The sequence below is a fragment of the Athene noctua genome, chromosome 2 (assembly GCF_965140245.1).
Source record: "Athene noctua chromosome 2, bAthNoc1.hap1.1, whole genome shotgun sequence".
Classification (NCBI taxonomy): Eukaryota; Metazoa; Chordata; class Aves; order Strigiformes; family Strigidae; genus Athene; species Athene noctua.
The window spans coordinates 167976070-167996889 of record NC_134038.1 but is presented as its reverse complement, the minus strand read 5'-3'; the positions used below and the strand labels follow the sequence as shown (position 1 = coordinate 167996889).

General features: G+C 44.2%; 1 protein-coding gene across 8 annotated transcripts in view; it reads right to left on the bottom strand.

Annotated features, from left to right (window-relative positions):
* OBSCN (obscurin, cytoskeletal calmodulin and titin-interacting RhoGEF) overlaps window positions 1–20820 on the bottom strand; it is a 188117-nt gene that overhangs the window by 20255 nt on the left and 147042 nt on the right. For 7 of the 8 annotated variants that reach the window (XM_074901084.1, XM_074901087.1, XM_074901086.1 and 4 more), the window contains 8 exons: window positions 12887–13144; window positions 10274–10397; window positions 8518–8648; window positions 8061–8173; window positions 6020–6188; window positions 2614–2695; window positions 1805–2005; window positions 1210–1270 (listed from right to left, as the gene is read on the bottom strand). In XM_074901084.1, the coding sequence (XP_074757185.1) occupies window positions 1210–1270; window positions 1805–2005; window positions 2614–2695; window positions 6020–6188; window positions 8061–8173; window positions 8518–8648; window positions 10274–10397; window positions 12887–13144 (1139 nt within the window). Of the gene's footprint in view, window positions 1–1209; window positions 1271–1804; window positions 2006–2613; window positions 2696–6019; window positions 6189–8060; window positions 8174–8517; window positions 8649–10273; window positions 10398–12886; window positions 13145–15285; window positions 19670–20820 lie in introns of those variants that run through there. The other variant, XM_074901092.1, reaches the window with a different exon arrangement.

Below are 20820 nucleotides of genomic sequence, written 5' to 3'. Positions count from 1 at the left end.
GCCCTGCTGGAGCCTTCTATATGTGAAAAAGCCCTTACTCTAAAAGAAAAACAACCCTACAAACATACAAAAAAGAGATATAGAAATCAAGTCTGATGCACCTTATCAACTAACTCAAACTCAGCTCTAGCTTGGTGTAAATCAGGCAAACACATTTAAAACACAAATGCACTTTAAAACTAAGTTGTAAACCTATTTTCTTGACCATTTGTAGATGCAATCTGACTATGACTGAACAAGGAGTGAATATTACTGCCAGCTTCAGCGTTGGAAATCCTCTACCTTTGACATTTTATACTGTTAGCTGAGATCTGATATTTAAAGATTCCTTCCAACCCAAACCATTCTAGGATTCTATGATGTTTTCCTCTGAGTATTTCTAAAAGAAAAATCAATTTTACCAATAAAAGCATAACATCCTAGAGTGGTTTGAGTTGGAAGGGACCTTAAAGATCTAGTCCCACCCCCCCTGCCCCGGACAGGGCCACCTTCCACTAGCCCAGGCTGCCCAAAGCCCCGTCCAACCTGGCCTTGAACCCTGCCAGGGAGGGGGCAGCCACAGCTGCTCCGGGCAACCTGTGCCAGGGCCTCACCACCCTCACAGGGAAGAATTTCTTCCTTAGATCTGATCTGAATCTCCCCACTTTCATTTTAAAACCATTAGCCCTCGTCCAATCCCCATACCCCCTGATCAGGAGTCCCTGTCCATCTTTCCTGTAGGACCCCTTTAAGTGCTGGAAGGTACAGGATGCCTGGCTACTAGATGGGAGACGGGAAACATTTTGAACTTTGAGGACCAAGGACCTCAAAAAAAGTCCTTAGAAACCATAATTTCAGCCCTTGGTTTGGAGGCTGAAAGGGAATCAATAGAAGTACATTTGTGAGGGGATAAAGTGTTATTAAGCAAGCAAAGATACTGACTCTCCAGGTGACAGATAGCAAAGATATGCAGATAACAGAGCAAATATTATCTGTACTAGGCGGAATGCAATGCTGGTGGTCAAAACCACTGACTGTTTCTAGTTATTCCCTGAAGAAACTCAATTTAGTAATGAAAGCTCGTGGGTACACATTTTAAAGGCTGAATCTGTTCTGACAGATTATCACTGGTTTAGAGACATTCCTCATATTCAAAAAGGAAAATGCAGCTGGAAGGTACTCTGGTGGTACCCACCAACTCTGGACTTTCCAATGAAAAACAAAGATTACCTCTGCTTCAGTAACGACGCTCTTCTTGAATAAACGGTCAAGGAGCTCTTCACTGGAGCATCTGATAACAACATTAAGGGAAAACACAACTACAGCTGAATGCATATTTTTATGTTGTAACCACCTCTATCCAGCTAACATGAGGTGATCGCAGGCAACGTGATGTACATGTAATACATTAAAGTCCTTGCAGAATTGGGATGCTCTGCTCCCTACAAGCAGGAGCATGGTATCTCTTGTGCTATAATCTACCAGTTGGCCATGGGCTTTTCTGCTTTGCACTGTGTTTTCTTGGTGCTTACCCAGACTGATCTCATAGAAACAGAGTCCTTCACTTCCAGACATTTCGGAAAATGAGCTTTGGTGCTTAACACTCATACATACAAGTATCATGATTTTTTCTGAAACAGCAGAAACATAGTACTTCAGTGATGATCTCAGAGAGCTGTGGTGTCCTGCAGTGCCGAGAAAGATTTTGCGTGTCATTTTATTTCAGGTAAAACCCAAAAAAAGTTAATTGCTTAGTTATTTAATAAATGAGCTCTCTACCTAGTACTTCATAGCCTCCTCAGACAAGCAGCACAGAAAAGGATACAACTCCAGAATCAAAATCAGTGTTTTCCGTGTTTCAAAGTGATCCAGGAGCCTGGTAATTCTGTCGTGGGATAGAGAGGCAAGAATATCCCTCTCCTGATGCGCTTGAGCCTTCGTTTTGCTTCGCAGAGGTATGAATTTGGCAGCACAAGACACCCTGTTCCCTTTGTGTACAACTCGTTTCACAAAGCTGAAGCAGCCTCTGTGTAAAATCAAAGGACAAGCCCTCCTTAGACTTGATTGAAAGCCCCCTGCAGAGCAGGTGCAGACTTTTCTGCATCCCAGACTTTGACAGCTCCCTACTGCTCAGGGCATAAATTCTCCAATATGAAAAACTCATTTTCCTGTAGGTGAAGTGCTGTTGCCCTCTCCTGGCTATCTCCAAAACTAAGCAACGAGTTCACATCAAGGAAGTAGATGTTGCAGGTGACAGAGTCTTGTGCTGACAAAGGCTGATGCTCTTGGATCCCTTGGACGGACACAGTGCTTGTGCACATGTCTTTATGGGCTTGTGATGCTAACGCTGCCAAGAAACCATACCTGGGCACCTATCCTGCCAGGCCCTGGCTGGTGTTTTTTCTGGTTGGAGCAACCTGGACCTATGGGCCGTATGGACTCTCCCATCCTCTGTCAGAAACCTCAGGAAAGTGCTTTCAACACACCTGCAAAGGGGTGACCTCCCACTTTCATCTTTTCAGACTTTCCCACAGCTAGGCCCACCTCTGCCTCTGGTTACAGGTGCTGAGCAGTTCAGATGGGCAATTAGATATTCTCTGGCGGTGATGCTGCAAAGTTGGAAAATTCATTTACCTTCCAATCTCCTGCTTAACCTCATAAAGGGAATGGAGCTTTCTCCTGGTGGCCACTTTCTTTGCTGCTTGGTCTTTCTTAGCTTTGGGAATGAAGGAAAATGAAGGAAAGACTGTTAATATTCAGACAACAAGGCCTTGCTAATAGCATGCAAAGTTATTACAAGACAATTTAAGGCAGGAAAAATTACAGGGGTCCTCTAAACTTCTGCGCAGAATTAAATGGAGCTGTTTGATATCAGAACCTGTCGGTATGAACTTTGTCCAACTTAAATGCCTCTATGCAAACGCATGTAGCATGGGGAATAAACAAAAGGAGTTAGAGACATGTGCACGCCTGCATGGCAACATGCAGACATGGTGGGATGGCTTCTATGACTGGAGCATTGGGATGGAAGGATAGGGGCTCTTTAGGAAGGACAGGGAGGGGAGATGCGGAGGGGGGCTGTCACCCTCTGTGTCAGTGACCATCAGGAGTGCAAGGAGCTCTGCCCAGGGATGAATGAGGAGCCGACCGAGAGCTTATGGGTCAGGTTTAAAGGGAGGGTAGGGACAGGCGATACTATAGTTGGGGTCTGCTACAGGCCACCCAACAAGGAAGAACGATTGGATGAGGCCCTCTATGGAGAGATAGGGGCAGCCTCGTGTTCAGAAGCCCTGATCCTCATGGGGGACTTCAACCACCCCAATATCTGTTGGAGGGACAACACAGCAGGGCACAAGCAATCCAGGAGGTTCTTGGACTGCATTGATGGTACTTGGAGAACTTCCTTCTCCAAGTGATAGGGGAGCCAATGAGGAAAGGTGCTATGCTGGACCTTGTTCTCACCAACAAGGAGGAGCTCATGGGGAGTGTGAAGCTCAAGGGAAGCCTTGGCTGAAATAACCATGAAATGGTGGAGTTCAAGATCCTTAGGGCAGCAAGGAAGGAGCACAGCAAACTCACTACCCTGGACTTCAGGAGAGCAGACTTTGGCCTCTTCAGGGATCTGCTTGGTAGAGTAACATGGAATGAAGCCCTGGAGGGAAGAGGCACTCAAGAAAGCTGGTTAATATTTGAGTATCACCTCCTCCAAGCTCAGCTGTGATGCATCCCAACAAAGAGGAAGTCAGGCAAAAATGCCAGGAGGTCTGCATGGATGAGCAAGAAGCTCCTGGACAAGCACAAACACAAAAGGAAGCCTACAGAGGATGAAAGCAAGGACAGGTAGCCTGGGAGGAATACAGAGAAACTGTCCAAGCATCCAGGGATCAGGTTAGGAAAACTAAAGCCCTGATAGAATTAAATCTGGCCAGGGACGTCAGGGGCAACATGAAAAGCTTCTACAGGTACATCGGTGATAAAAGTAAGATTAGAGAAAATATGGGAAGGAAACAGGAGACCTCGTTACCTGGGACATGGAAAAGGTTGAGGTACTCAATGACTTTTTTGTTTCAGTCTTCACGGGCAAGTGTTCCAGCCACACCGCCCAAGATGCAGAGGGCAAAGGCAGGGACTGGGAGAATGAAGAACTGCCCACTGTAGGAGATCAGGTTGGAGACCATCTAAGGAACCTGAAGGTGCACAAGTCCATGGGGCCTGATGAGATGCATCTGTGGGTCCTGAGGGAACTAGCAGATGAAATTGCTAAGCCACTATCCATCATATTTAAGAAGCTGTGGCAGTCCACTGAAGTTGCCGCTGACTGAAAAAGGGGAAACATAAGCCCCATTTTTAAAAAAGGAAAAAAAGGAAGCCCCAGGGAACTACAGGCCAGTCAGTCTCACCTCTGTGCCTGGCAAGATCGTAGAGCAGATCCTCCTGGAAACTATGCTAGGGGACATGGAAAATAAGAAGGTGATTGGTGACAGCCAACACGGCGTCACCAAAGGCAAATTGTACCTGACAAATTTGGTGACCTCCTGTGATGGGGTTATAGCATTGGTGGATAAGGGGAGAGTAACTGACATCATCTACCTGGACTTGTGCAAAGCATTTGACACTGTCCCCCATGACATCCTTGTCTCTAAACTGGAGAGACATGGATTTGACAGATGGACCACTTGCTGGATGAGGAATTGGCTAGGTGGTTGCACTCAGAGAGCTGCAGTCAATGGCTCAATGTCCAATTGGAGAGCAGTGACAAGTGATGTTCCTCAGGGGTCAGTGTTGGGACCGGCGCTGTTTAACATCTCTGTTGGCGACACGGACAGTGGGATTGAGGCACCCTCAGCGAGTTTGATGAGGACACCAAGCCGTGTGGTGCAGCCAACATACTGGAGCAAAGAGATGCCATCCAGAGGGACCTGGGCAGGCTGGAGATGTGGGCTTCTGCAAATCTCATGAAGTTCAACAAGGCCAAGTGCAAGGTCCTGCACATGGATTGGGGCAATCTCCAGAACAAATACAGGCTGGGTGAGGAGTGGATTGAGAGCAGCCCTGCAAAGAAGGACTTCGGGGTAGGATGAAAAACTGACTATGAGCCAGCAATGTGTGGTTGCAGCCCAGAAAGCCAACTGTGTCCTGGGCGGCACCCAGAGCAGTGTGGGCAGCAGGTCGAGGGAGGGGATTCTCCCCCTCTGCTCTGCTCTTGTGAGACCCCCCTGCAGAGCTGGGTCCAGCTCTGGGGCACCAACAGCGGAAGGACACGGACCTGCTCGAGCGGGGCCAGAGGAGGCCACGAGAATGCTGGGGGGCTGGAGCACCCCCTGTGAGGACAGGCTGGGAGAGTTGGGGGGTTCAGCTGGAGAAGAGAAGGCTCCGGGGAGAGCTTAGAGCGGCCTCCCAGGACTGAAAGGGGCTGCAGGAAAGGGGGGAGGGACTCTGGATCAGAGGTGTAGGGATAGGATGAGAGGTAACGGTTTTAAACTGGAAGAAGGGAGATTTAGATTAGATAATAGGAAGAAATTCTTCCCTGTGAGGGCGGTGAGGCCCTGGCACAGGTTGCCCAGAGCAGCTGTGGCTGCCCCCTCCCTGGAAGGGTTCAAGGCCAGGCTGGACATTGCTTTGGGCAACCTGGGCTAGTGGAAGGTGTCCCTGCCCGGGGCAGGGAGGTTGGAACTGGATGATCTTTAAGGTCATTTTCAACTCAAACCATTACATGATTCTATGATCTTCACCTGAGATAAATCAGAAGAGGCAGGCTAAAGAGCAGAACACTACCAGAGAAATGTCCCCACTTATTTCTGTGGCCCATTGTATCAGTTCATCATGTAGTCTAAAGCAGAGAAAAAACATATCTCATTTATATATAAGTGTAGGTCATTAGATCATTTGCTCTTATACTGGATCATGCCATGCTGGTAACACACAAACGCTATGCAGGAGTACAGAGCAGACACCATATGGGTACCAGGAGATGACTGCAACAGAATACCTACTGCAGGGGCTATGGTAGCAACTCCTGCAGCTGAAAGAATGACATTACCTTCATGTACGATAAGCTCTGCTTTGCACAGAACCTCCCCTCCTGCATTTTTGGCAACACAGGTATAAACACCACCATCTTCCAAGACAGCACTGTCCACAACTAAGAAATATGTTGTTCCTTCCTTCCCTTGATGGACCCTCTTGCTCTCTGTCAGCAATGAAGTGCCCTGAAAGAACGAAATGACATTTTGGCAGTCGAAAAAGTAAGATGGAAACAGATGTTTCTTCCCTTCAAGAAATGAGACACAGCAGCAGAGCTGCAACACAAACCATTCAGGCTAGCACATCTCACTAACAAAATGCTGGCTGAAGAGCTCCCCCATGTCTAACTGTTTCTCTGCTTCCACATTACCCAGTAACATTTTTGTTTCAGAACCCATTCATAGGAATACAGGCTTCAGAGGGATCCCCAGGGCTATGTGGTTTATTCTTCAGCTTTCCCAGCACACCACGCCTGAGCAGTCAGCCCTGGGAGCAGTAAGAGGAGCTACTTTGCTCCTGCCTAGTCTCCAGCTTGTGCTGGCACTTGTGATGTTTAATATGAAAAAATGACCAGGAGGCGGTGTGTGTGACAGAGAGCAGATTATGAAGATTTGCAAAAGGACCTTTTGAGACCTCCTGTCTGGACAGTAAAATACCAGATAAATGTATAAAATACAATAAATGTAAAGTGATGCAACTGTATTCCCCCCCCATGAAAAGTCTCTGAACTGTTCCTTATTACACTGGAGCAAATCTTTGAGTTACAGTAAATCACTCCATGGCAGCACCAGCTCGGAGCTTGGCGACAGTCAGAGTACGAGATGTTAGAAATTATTAGGGAAGATATGAAGAATAAGACAGAAAGCATCGTCTTATAAATCCTGTTTGCCCAGGGTGTGGTACTGTTGCAGCAATGTTCTTTTTGTAACAGCTTCCAGATGAGGACTGACACAGCAAGTTAGGGTTCTTCAGCCTGGAAGGGAAGCTCTAGCAATACAACACAATAGATCTGTACAGAATTATGAATAGCCTAGTGAGTGGACAGAGATTAACTTTTCCTGATAAAAGATGTAAGAGCCAACACATGAAAGCTTGTGATAAATAAGCACAGAACAGCCAAAAAGAGGTGGCACTTGAGGCAGTGTACTGTCAGTGGGTTGAACCCCTTGACAAAGGACACAGTACGTGGGAGATGTTGCGTGGGTGCAAGAGGCTAGATAAGCATGTGGAGAGCTTTACTGTGGGTTAGTAAATAGATAAAAAGTCAGCTAGCTTGTGATAACTGAGCTGGAAGTGTCAGAGATTGCAAGAGTGTTAACAGGGTGTATCATATATTCTTGCCTTGTTCTTATTCTTTTCAGTGTGTTCAGATGTGCGCCTGTATGCGTGTGTGAATGCATGGGAGGGAGTTCTTTGCATTTTACTTATTTTTTTAAAGTTATTTTATTTGTCTGAGGAGCTGGTCCTTGCATTTCCCATGCAGAAAAAAAATGTAATAAAACTTGTGCGTACAAACCACTTAGTTGGACAGAAGAGTTACAGATAATCATTATAGAACAACACTGACTTATTTCAGAAACATGACAATGTTCTGAGGAATAATGAATTATTTCTCCTTCCTTTCTATGGGATATTCATTGTCCTCAGTCATGCTCATTTTATCGTTAGCTATAGAAAAGATACAGAGTCTGACAGTCACATTGACAATTGGAATAAACCACTCTTAATCCCATCCCTGACCCCCAAAACTACAGCACGCATCTTTGTAGCTCTCAGGCAGGAACCAATCTCCCTTCCTGCCCATCTTGGTCCCCAAACCATCCCGGTTCCCCTTTCTGCAAAAGGAGCCACAATGACATTGGAGACAACCCAGGGTGAGATGCATCATTGATGGTTCCAGCGAGAACTGCAGCTGGTTCAACAAAGCCTATAGATAGGACGCAGAATTGGTGTAAGAGGTGTGAGATGAAAGAGCAAAAGAAATTCCCCACAGAAGTACTGCACTAAAGTCCTTTCTGTGGGTCCTTACTCTCAGCCAGAGGGAAGTTTGCACTTACCTTAAACCACAAAACGGTAGGCTGAGGCGTTCCTTCAATGACTGCCTGAAATTTGGCACACTCCCCAGAATTCACCTGCACATCCTCTATTGTCACTTGCATATAGGGAGGACCTGGTGAGACACAAGGGTTTGCTGCATGCACAATACCACAAGTTGATTCGTAGTGTGCTGGTGTAGGTTGAGTTACTAAAATGGATTTTATAGGACTGGTCATTTAGAATGTAACTTTAGCTTCATGTCAGATCAAGAGATATCACAGCAGTATATTTAGGCTTCTTTATACTGGCATTCCTTTTAGGCTTCTCATCTTCATGCTTATATTTTACTTTTTGTTTAATAAACAGTTACTGCTCAAGAAATTGAAGTATTTTTAAAAAGTCATCAGGAGTTATTACCAAAAGAGAAGACAGTGACAATCATGGTATCTGGGAAAAGGAAACAAGGTTTCTACTTACTTGTTGGGGTCTTCTCCTCAGTCTTATACACACAGGTTCTTTCTGTGGTCTCAATATAAACTTCACGGTGTACATCCCAGGCCACATCTTCTTTTCTATACCAGTCTCCTGCCCCTGCAGCTGGTGATGTTCTTTGATAAAACCCAAGAGAAAAGATCATGACATAAGCCACATAAAACTACAGAGATACAAGATTACACCCTGTCATTGACCAGACAAATTATTTACTTAAAATTAATACAAGAATATTGTTGGGGGGGGATGAATTTCTCTCCAGCCTATTCTGTCCTTCTTGCACAATGCATGTGTGAACAGGATTCTAAAGAATAACAACAGGATCACAGAATCATCAAAGTAGGAAAAGACCTTGTAGATCATCCAGCCCAACCGTGAACCTCCCCCTGACTGTTCCCAACTCCACCAGACCCCTCAGCGCTGGCTCAGCCCGACTCTTCAACCCCTCCAGGGATAGGGACTACCCCCTGCCCTGGGCAGCCCATTCCAACGCCCAACAGCCCCTTCTGCACAGAAATCCTTCCTCAGAGCCAGCCTGACCCTGCCCTGGGCAGCTTGAGGCCATTCCCTCGGGGCCTGGCGCTGGGGCCTTGGCTCCAGAGACTCATCCCCCCTCTCTGCCCCCTCCTGGCAGGGAGTTGCAGAGGGCCAGGAGGTCTCCCCTCAGCCTCCTCTTCTCCAGACTGAACCCCCCCAGTTCCCCCAGCCGCTCCCCAGCAGACCTGTGCTCCAGACCCTGCCCCAGCTCCGTTGCCCTTCTCTGGACACGCTCGAGTCATTCAATGGCCTTTTTGGGGTGAGGGGCCCAGAACTGAACCCACTCATCGAGGGGCGGCCTCACCAGTGCCGAGCCCAGGGCTCAGATCCCTTCCCTGTCCCTGCTGGCCAGGCTGGTGCTGACACAAGCCAGGATGCCATTGGCCTTCTTGGCCCCCTGGGCACACTGCTGGCTCATTATCAATCCCCCCCAGGTCCCTCTCTGACTGGCAGCTCTCCAGTCACTCCTCCCCAAGCCTGTAGCCCTGCTGGGGGTTGTTGTGGCCCAAGGGCAGCCCCCGGCATTTGCCCTCAGTGAAACTCCCCCAGTTGGGCTCAGCCCATGGCTCCAGCCTGTCCAGGTCTCTCTGCAGAGCCTCCCTACCCTCGAGCAGATCAACACTCCCACCCAGCTGGGTGTCATCTGCAAACTGACTGAGGGGGCACTCGATCCCCTCGTCTAGATCATCAATAAAGATGTTAAACAGGAGTGGCCCCAAAACCAATCCCTGGGGGACACACTTGTGACCGGCTGCCAACTGGATTTAACTCCGTTCACCACAACTCTTTGGGCCCGGCCAGCCAGTCAGTTTTTTACCCAGCAAAGCGTGTGCCCATCCAAGTCGCAAGCAGCCAGATTCACTAGGAGAATGCTGTGGGAAATGGTGTCAAAGGCCTTACTAAAGTCAAGGTAGACAACATCTACAGTCTTTCCCTCATCCAATAAGCAGGTCGCCCTGTCGTAGGAGATCAGGTTTGTCAGGCAGGACCTGCCTTTCCTAAACCCACGCTGACTGGGCCTGATCATCTGGTTGTCCCACATGTGTTGTGTGATGTTACTCAAGATGAACTGCTCCATCAGCTTCCCAGACATCAAACAAGCATCAGTTCAAGTGACCACCTGCTTCCTCTACCACAGAGGACTTGCTTTTCTTGCCACAAAGTCTGGCACATCTGAAAATCTGTGTATTGAGATGATATTTACCTGGTAATAGGAACACTGCGCTCCTGAGTGCTTTCATCTGCAGCAGCTGTTTCTTCACGAGAAGGACCAGGGCTGGGCTCTGGCACACTCGGTTCTTCAGCTGGAATCTGCCTTTGTGCTTTCTCTGGCAGCAGAAACAGGGCAAGTTAGACTCATCACCTATGATGGCAACCTGAAACCCAGTCAAACCTTTGGAGGCATCTCTAGTCTGCCTTGTGTCAGAACTGAGTCTGTTTGACCTTAGCTGAGTGCAGTCACTGAAGCTAAGAGAGGAATTTGGCCCTTCTGAGAAGACCACATGAAGCAAAGGACTTGAATAACATCAGAGAGACTGACTGGTGGCACACTGCTGACTGCACAAAACTAAACTTTTCTGCAAGGAAACACACAGAGACAAAATAGGACAAGCAATCAGTAGGGACAAGAAGAAATAGAATGACTGGAATGAGTTCAATACATCCTTTATAGGAGATACTTTAACTGTGTTTGAGTTCTAGCACATGGCTATGATGAAATCATAGAATCAGAGAATCATTTAGGTTGGAAAAGACCCTTAGGATCATTGAGTCCAACCATTAACCTAACACTACAAAGTCTACCACTGAACCGTGTTCCTAAGTGCCATGTCTACATGTCTTTAAATACCTCCAGGGATGCCCCACGTTACCTTCTTACACATGAATGCTTCAATTAAACTTTTAATTATAAGAACAGTTCTTGACTCACTGGTGCAATAATGGATAGCATCAGTGAAGCGATTAAGTTTACATCAATGTAAAACTGGTGGTCAAGGCAGGCCTGCCTGGAGGTACAGCTAACATGGAGATAATATGGAGGTAAGCTAATATGGAAGAGCTAGTGATGTTATAGCATCAGCATTAATGCACCTCCCTGGGTTCTTTGAAAATGTCCTCATACAACTCTAAGTTACACCAGAACGAGGTTTGGCAGCTGGGGCTTACAGGAACAAGGAAACAAAAAGATGGTGTAGCTTGATGGCAGTTCAGGTATTGTTCTTCTTTTATTATTAATTATTTTTTCAGATAGATCTTCAAAAACTTGTTTGATCTTCCATTCCAAAAGTACCTGATTGTCTTTTGATATTGACTATTAGAGTTACTCCATAGGAGTATCATCATTTCCTTTTTCATCTGAGGAGGAAAGGTTAAATCAAGAGGAGTCTTCTCCCCAGTAGGAAGGGGTTTTGGGGGGAACAATCTAGGGATGTTTGGTGCTGGCTGGTTTTGAAAAACAGCAGCGGTTTCTAAAAATCACATAAAACAGCTCTATTGGGATGGAAAACAAAGTTAGTCAAGGCATTGCTGGCAGGGTCAGAGATCCCAGGTTGGTGGGATTGTGCTTTCCTATTGCCAGTATTATTTCAATATTTGCCGCCTTCTTACTCAAAGCATGCAATCATAGGGACAGTTGTCAAGTCTTCATCTTATTAAAAAAATTTCCTCTATTAAGAACACATCTAGTTTTCTCACATGGAAGGACTGTAAAACCATCTCATTCACTGTTCCATTATCTCTGTAGTTACGACTAAGGAAATAATCTGCTAGTTGACATTTTACTTATGATTTTTGAGTTATCCTGCTTCAACCAGAGGATTATTTTCACAGATGATACCCTACTAGAAAGGCAAAAAGGCTTTAAAGCCCTGTCCTTTATTTAATGCAGTTATTTTGGGTGTGATTCCATGAAATGGTTCTATTCTCATAAAATTTTAGACGAGTGTTTTTAAAACAGTATCTGGAGTTTGAGGGCTGAAGGCTACTTGACATTGTCCTTTTAATTGACACTGGTGGAGGACAGTTACTCTGATCTGACACAGAGACAGCTTAGACATGTTGCTATGGCAGAAGCAGAAGGAAGAGTGAAAGGGTTGCTGCTTATTCATGTGTTTATTTTTGTTTGTTTGTTTGTTTTTGTTTTTTTTTTTTTTTTTTTTTTAAACCAAAGAAACCACAAACAAACAACAATGCAGAGCCGGAAGAGTTGTTCTGGCAAGACACAGTCACACATATCACTGGTTTTAATCACATGGAAACTGCTAAGGAGTCTATCAAGGCTTCAGAACCAGTGAAATGCTGGCTAGCCTGATGCACTCAACATCCTAGAAAGTTTCTGACAGTTGATAAAGGGATGTTAAACATATTTTGAGCTTTTTATGTCAAACAATAAAAGAAAAGCAACCTCCCTTACCCACCCCATCAAATCAGAAACCAAATTACTTCTATAAATGTAAAGGAGGGATCCCACTCCCTCTTCTCCCCCCCAAAAAATTAGAAGCAAGTCCAGGGTCAAAAGCCCAAATGTGGAAAAATATCCCCTATCCCTCTGTTTTGGGCAAGTGATGAACCGAACTCTACCTCCGACACAGTTTTCAAACATCTATTTCCAGAAAGATCTGCCTCAAACTTATGTCTACCCTAACCCCAACCCACAGCCTCACGCTTTGAGTCTGAATGTCCTCTCTTAATCTTCAACTGCTCAAAACACAATGAAACAGAAAAATGAGGGGAAAAAAAAAAATCATTGCTGGCATGTTCAATATTTTTGTCTCTTTTGACGCCTATGGGACATTATCTAGATTCATGCCAAACCTACCATGCCCTCCAGTAGCCTGAGTTTGGGTACTGGCTTCATGAACTAACACAGAGGGCCCGGCTGCTGTTTCTGAGTAGTCTGAAGGAACAGACCCAGGAAGGCCAAGGCCACCAGCTTCTTCTTGCTTGTCCGGGGGGAGAGTCACCAGCAGCGATGCTGAGTCCATGAGTTTCTTTAGAGCTGTCTTGATCTCCTTATCTGCACGCTGAAGCGAGGCCTGTACAGAAGTCTCCATCTCTGACTGGGGAGAAGTCAGTCCTACAGACAAGAAGAACAGCTTTTCTCTCTTCAGGGTAAAAAAAAAATAAATAGCGGCATCATCCAACTCATGGAAATATTTGCAATCATGTCATTTTCCCCTCCTAGAGAGAGCAGAGAGCTGATACATAAATACTTATTCCAGCAAGAAAGAGTGTAGCTAAGACTTAGAATAAGAAGGTTAACCAACATGCTTCAGAAAGATGTATCTCACCAAGTTGAGGACACTGTGCCACACTACACACACACTGAGCCTCTCCCCAGACAACAGAACAAAGGATCCATCTCCCAACTCAACCCTACATTGGCTGGTCTGACAAAAATACCTTTATTAAGATCAGTGAAATGAACCCAGCAGTGACACATTGCACTGATACAGACCCTACATGCAAGGAGGATGTTAATTCTCACAGAGAGAAGGAGGAGTGAGCAGGTACTAGCCTCATCAGTGACTCTGGAGAAGGGCAGGGAGAAGAAGGGAGGGCTGTTCTGCTTCACGAGCTTGTAAGTCTGAGAGGATGGCAGAAAAGCTACTTTTTGCACTAGAGTAGTGTATTTGTCCTACTTTACAATATCTGAATATTTTTACCAGGTTTTGCATTAGAAGGTACTTAAGATTTTTAAATTTATAGTGGACTATGCCTTTGCACGATACTCTAGAAGCAAAGGCACCTGGTCTGAACAGTAATGCACAGCAGCTGTGTATAGGGCAGCATTATACAGAGGAAGATAGAACTCCTGACTCAAGAAACTCATGGCTTTGAAGGCAGAGAGAAGACATAAGCTTTCCACACAGAAGAATGGATTTTCAAGCATACATCTTCGCAGAATGGCCACTCAGGAGACAACTACTATGATCTCATCCTCAGTCAGCACTGGTAGAAAGAAGCAGCTAGGCTAGAATGGGATCATGGGACCTCAGGAGCTCATCTCATCCAATCTCCTGCCCCATATCTCTTCCACAAATCTTGTTGTGCCTTAGAAGGCACAAGAAAGGGACAGATGATATCTAGGAAAACCCTCAAGTAACCATATGACAGACAAAATGCATTTCAGATTAAGAAAATTCATCATGTTCATGATGTGATTGCTTGCCAACCAAGAGTGCAAATTCAAACCATCATGTGGTTCAAGAAAAAATAAGAGCACTTATGCACAAACAGCCTTGAATCGTTTAATGTCATCGACACAGAAGTGTGTCCTGTAGCTGTTTTGATCCTTCTCCTTTCCCTTCCTTAAGAAAGTTCCCATGATAGACCTTAGCAGGTGAAGTTGAAGGCTACATTTGGATCAGACCCTTTTGAAGACATCTCACTTGATTTTTATTTTCAATGTCCTCCCCGTGACCATAGTGGTTATGAAATATTTCAGTTCTGGGTTTGTTGATGGAAAAAACAAGTTTTGCTCACACAGTGTCCCAGACTGCCCATCAGTGTTCATCAGCACTGGGCTGGGTGGAAGTTCTTTAAATGTTTTCCTAGATAAATATTTTGATTGTCTGGAGTTCCTGTTGTGACTGCTGCCAACTGGTGCTGTCCTACATGCTGGGCCAGCTTCCAACAAGTGAACTGGTTAGAAAGGCATGAAACACTCTTAGTATGTCTCAATGAGAAAATATATTTACAGGTATATGCACAGAGGTTATATATAATCCCAGGTCTCCTCCACACTGCTAACACCACCACTTTCCTCCCTCTTTAGGGATGTTACATGCTACGATTCAAGCTGCTGACTGGAGGAACTTTAACATTAACTGAGATATGTCTAACTAATGCTGCAGTGATGACACACCTATGATGGACAGCCTGTTTCCCAATGCTAAAATCTCAACCGTGAACCTTTCCGCCCTTCTCTCCTTCAGCCCATAACCAGGAACACAGGAGTGACACATATTTTGAAGTTTCAATTCAGTCTCAAAGAAGGACCCAAGAGGATGAGCGTAGTTCAAAACTGACTCATAGATGTGAGTCCTCCCTAAAAACAGGTTCTTTCACTTCAGCACTTGCAAACCTGTCCATAAAAAAAGGCGCCAGAGCCCAACTACATTAATGTTGTTGGGCTGCAACCCAGATCCTGCTGAAGTCAACAGAAGTGGATCAGCTGATGCCGTGGAACAGAGAAGAACACAGAAGACCAGCAAGTTCAGTGACAGCCGATGCAAGACATTTATTGATATAAACTCAGCATCTAACAGCATATCTTGTATTTGATTTTTTTGGTGTGTTTTTTTTCTTTTGTACCTCAAGCAAACTGAAGTTTCCACTTCATTAATACCCATTTACCTGCAGGAATTTTAGTAAAACATTCTTTGTATTAAAATTTTTAATACAGCTGCATGTTTTCATCTACAAGAAATAAACCCCCACACGTCTCATTAGTTATCTACATAGTTTAATCACTTACAAGCATAATTTTTAACCTCTAGGAAAATATTTTGAAAGTATATGCAATGAACTTCTCATAAACCTTTCACTTCTCGAACAGAGTTCTACATAGGATTTTAAAAAATCATTTCAATTCTTTTTTGCTTAAATTTTAAAAGAAAATGTAAACAGATGTTAATTGCTTTGAGCTAATGAATCAAAGTATAGTTATTTCTTCTACAACCATCTGAACTGCAACCTTTTAGTTTCTTTAGAAAAACCTGAGCATCAACCAGAGCAGGAGGAAAACTCCACCTGCCTTTACACATCTTTATTATCTTTTGGATAAATAGTATATTTTTGAAGAATGTCATAGGGCAAATTCTTTTCTCAGCAGTATCTTTGTAAATCTGAATCAAATCCACTTCCTTCTTGTGGAATTATTCTAGACTAATGCTGGAATAACTGAGATCAGAATCAGGCCCAATCTAAAAGAAATATTTTTAGTTTAGAAAGTATTATTTCCCTGTTGTATGTCTGTTACTTTCCAATGTACAGTGCAATATATGAAAAAAGCACTAATATATAGCCATTGTATTTCTTAATTATAAAACAAATAGTATAAACCAAGGAGATGTTATAAAAAATGGGAGAGTAACAAACAAGAGGTTTGATTTCTTTCACCACATGTAATCACTGGAAAAGCATCCTATATCATGAGGGTAGTGCACGTGATATTACACATAAAATCCTGTTTGAATATTGAAAGTAAAAGGCTGTGAAATCAGTATGTTCATTTTAGTCAGCAGATGATCAAGGTGCAGCCACAGAAGGAAAAAAAAATAATGCATTCTTTTCTACAAGCACCTTTTTATGTATATTCAGTCCCTGTTAGCGGGAATATTGCCCAGAGGACTCCAGAACAAGCTTTACAATACTACCTATCTGGGAAACACCGAGACAACATCACACATACGTTTCTTCCAAGGCAGAAACTCACACAATCCTCTCGCTTTGTGCTAGTTAGAAATTCAGCTGCGTCTGAGCATTTCTGGTTTCCCTACACCATCTAAATGAAAACATTTTCTATTGCAACAGTTCTACACAACTCAGCTGGGACAAGACGTTGGGACTTTTCACCCCACATCTCTGCCAGGTAGAGAGGGCCAGTGCTTGGTCCTACTGAGATCAATGACAAACTCCAGCTGACTTCAACTGGGACCAGTATTTGGGCCTGTGAGCTCATTTTTTTCCAGGACTGAGCAACTTGTTGAAGGTTTGTGCAACATCCATTTTCGGTGAAGCCAAAAGGAACGGGCCATGCTCAGTGCATCTTAGCCTTCCGCTCGATCAGCACTCCTGAGAAACTCAGAAGACATTACCTCTACGGGACAGCTCAACATGTGTGGTTACAGTAATATGATGCAATTGCAACTGGCAGTGCTTCCAAGCAGCCCAATACATTTAACAGCTGTATTTTTCATCCAGACATTTACGGTGAAGATCTCTTTTCTTGTTTGCTTGCTTTGTTACTTTTTAAACTGTCTTTGTGTTCCTGCTACCTTGCTGTAGCTCAGTGGCAAATTGCTCTTAGCCCATGAGACACTGTCCATCAATCTGTTAACAGTAATGTTTCACCACTGGCATGTACAGGAGAACAAATATTCTTCCAGTAATATTTTTTGATAAAGACCACATTTGTGGGTTTTTTGTATGTGTTAGCATTTGATTATATATGCAGAAGTAATTTTGTGCGGCACTTCAATCTTTTGGTGTGTGTTAAATAAATCTGTGTTTTAAAAGATATGGTTTATAAATCCACCACACTAGAATGCAGAATAACAAAACCTAGGTCTTTAGACAACTAGGAAGTGGACTTGAAAACAGAGGTCATTTTAAAAAGATGGTCTTTTTTTTACTTAAAGCAGAAGAGAACAATTAAATCCTTGCTTCCTCAAGTCAGTGGGACTTTCACCATTGACTTTAGTTAAACTAGTATTTCAACCAAAAGGTCTTAGCAGCCCTTAGCATCCCTAGTAAATACAATATTTTCTATATGTTTCATTCCATGGCAGAAGTTTAAAATTATGTAACCAGACTGTGCATGTTGAAAGGTTTATGAAGAAATTTTTTATAAAGCTAACTGGTGTTAAAAGTGTACAATAAGGTCAAAGCAGTGTGAGACTTTATGACCTTCAGGCACACACAGTGACAGGAGATCGCTTTAGCTGGAAACAGTCCTACCCTGGACTGCTGAAGGACGCTGAAAAGCTTAGATATTTTCATCTTCTTGCCACGCCACAATGTACAGATTGGCACTTGAAATAATTTTTAAGTTCATGGATAAAAATGCACTTATTCATTTATATTTCTGTCATAGGCAGGAGAATCAGGTTTTTCCTAAACCTACCACCACTGCTTCACTATGGAATGATATATGCTTACCTCGATCAAAGCTTTTAAAATTACAAACTGTTCTGACAGACATGTTCCCTTTAAGACTGGAAAAGCTCTACATAACGTATTTAAATATATTTTCCTCAAAGGTATTCCCTTGTACATGTTACCTTGTAATCTTTGACACCAATTCCCCTCACCTACAATATTTTTGATTATTTTTTTCTCTAAAATGCTGTTTTCTTTTGCATTGAAAATTATGCTTGCATCTGCTCAGCTTTGGGAGAGGTCTTCTGTGCTGATGTGCAAGGTGACAGGCTCGCCAACAGTCCCATAGCTGAGGGTTCTTGTGGAAACTTCAGTTTTAAAGCTTGACTGTCCGTTGTCTGCTGAGAGCTGGACTTCAGTGCAGAAAGACGGTTTGACTGTGAAGGAGGGAAGAGGAGAAGCTCCTGCCGTTGCTCCATGCACTCCAGGTGTCATTGTCATGCAGGTATCACTCACATGGAAAGAGATGTTTGAAGGGCCTACAGACTGCACACCAGTTACTCTTGATGCTGACATGAACATGCCCCCAGGAACGTGCTCTTCAAACTGACTGAAAAGGCTTTGCCTGGGCGTGGACACCACAGGCCTCACGAGATTCAGCAGCACTGGCTTCCCAATAGTTGGTTCATTAATCTCTGTCTGGAGCACAGAGATCTCGCAGGGTTTCTCTGCCGTATGGTTCTGATCTTCACACCCGTAGGTCTCACCTTCTTCAGGAACATAATCTTCAAGATCCTCCAAAGTTAATACTTTGCCATTGTGGGTTAAGATTTTGCGGTCCCGCGTGCTAATGTCATCTGTCTGTAGCTCCTCTGGTTCATCAACTATAACGACATTATCTTCTTCTGAAAGAACATCTTCCACTACTTCAGGTATTCCCTCTTCAACAGGCCAAGACACATCTAATTCATCTGCCTCTTCCTTAACCTCTGGACTCGCTACTGAGAACAGAAGTTCATGGTGGTCTGCAGCAGCTGTCTCAAAGCTGAAGACCAAAGGCTCACTCCCACAGGCAAGCAGTGGGGAAGCGCCGTCTGACCTGTAGCGAGCACTTGTTTCCTGTGGGAAGATCTTCCCTTCGGTTCCATAATCCATAAATAAATTATTTTCTAGTTGTTTGGACCCACATGGGGAGCTTCTGTCTTCGTTGCTGACTTGAGGTTCTTCCTGCTCGGCTGCATACACCACAGGCTGGACATCAGCTTCAGAGAGACTGTCATTAGGCAAAGATTTTGACTGTTCCACCAATTTATTGTTGGAGTTGTTTGTGTTTGGATCGTCTTCTGGGGAGTGTCTAGGCCTTGAGCTGGGAAAAGTGAATGTCAGCACCCCTGAGTCATCTTTTTCTTGTTTTGCTGGGGAAGAGCCTCTTTTCCTTGCAGGTTTTGGTGATTTTTTCACCTTGAATTCAATTATTTCTTCCACTTCAACCCACTTGGGCTTTTTCTCTTCCACCTTGGTCTCTATCATGACATCTCTAGCTGCTGCTCCTTGCCTGTCCTCTGGTTCTGTGACAAAAAGCATGGGAACAGCAGACTTTGGAGTTGCTTCCTGCTCATGTCTGTGGACAGGCTGCCTGATCTTTGAAACATAAACTGGCTCTGGAGTTGGCTCTGCTCTTGGGGAGCGGGAAGGCGAATGACCTGAGGAAGAACGTGCAGGAGAGACCCTTCCCTTTTGTCTTGGGTTCTTCACCACAGTGGTTATCGTTTCCTCTCTGATGACAGAAAGGGTTGGAATGGAGTTGGCAGGAAGACGAGACTTTTTGGGGAGCCACACTCCATCAGCACATGCCATTGTCGGTCAAGGTGCTACAGTGGGGTTAGTTTTGTGAGCACTCCAACTTTTGGTGAAGCGTGTCATTTTGAAAGGGATACACAAGCAATGCACACACCCACATGCCCATCTCCACTTACTTTCCCACGGGTAGACCCTAGCTCTTTTAACTTCCTTGAGTGCATGAACACACAAGTATGTCCAGCTGAGAAGTGTTCTTCTGGATGCTGCTTGTTTCATGTGCTTGTGTTGACCACCTACTATGCTACTTTGGACCCATACAGCAGTTTCACCCAAAGATTTTTAACACTCAGGGAGAGTAACCTTTTCCTGAGTGTCTTTAGCTCAAGTTCTGGCTTCATCAAATTCAACAAAATGCCATTTATTACAGTAGGCTCAGCAGTTTCTTCTTTTTTAATAAATACATCTCTATTTTTTTATTAAATACTTTTGATACCAGAGATCTGCATTTTCACATGCAGAGCAGTTATATTAAAAGGGCATTAAGCAATTGGAGACCAGGAAAGGAAAGTTAGAACACTGCCTGCTGAAGTCATCTATGCCAAAATTTATTTATTTTTACTCTTCATAATACTGTTGTTGCAGACACAGCCTGATCCTAGAACCATCGATTTAAATAGGAGTACCAAATTGATCTGGGATGCATGACTGTTATTTCTCAGCATATTTCTGCTGGCCTTACTTTAGATTTTTTTGACATATCCAAAGTAGTTGGGACTTCTCAGAATCCCTGTATAAATACGCAGCTTGTGTCAAAATAATCTCCTGTTCCCATGCCAGGCCAAATTTCGACTTTAGATGAGCTACGGATTAAATTGGATCAAATAGCTTTAAAATCTGGGGACAGCAACACCTAAACCCAGACTTCAGTGCTCTTAATTTAAATATTTAGCATGCAGTTTTTCCTGCAGATTTTTCAGTGACATTTCTTACATGGAAAAACTTGAGGGTAAAGACAGTTTTCATTTTGCAAGCACAAGGAAGCTGATGCTCCACAGTGGAGGTCTCTGGTTCAGTGGAACTAACAGGCAAAGCTGGTTTTGTTTCTGTGCTGAGCAATGGGATTAAAAA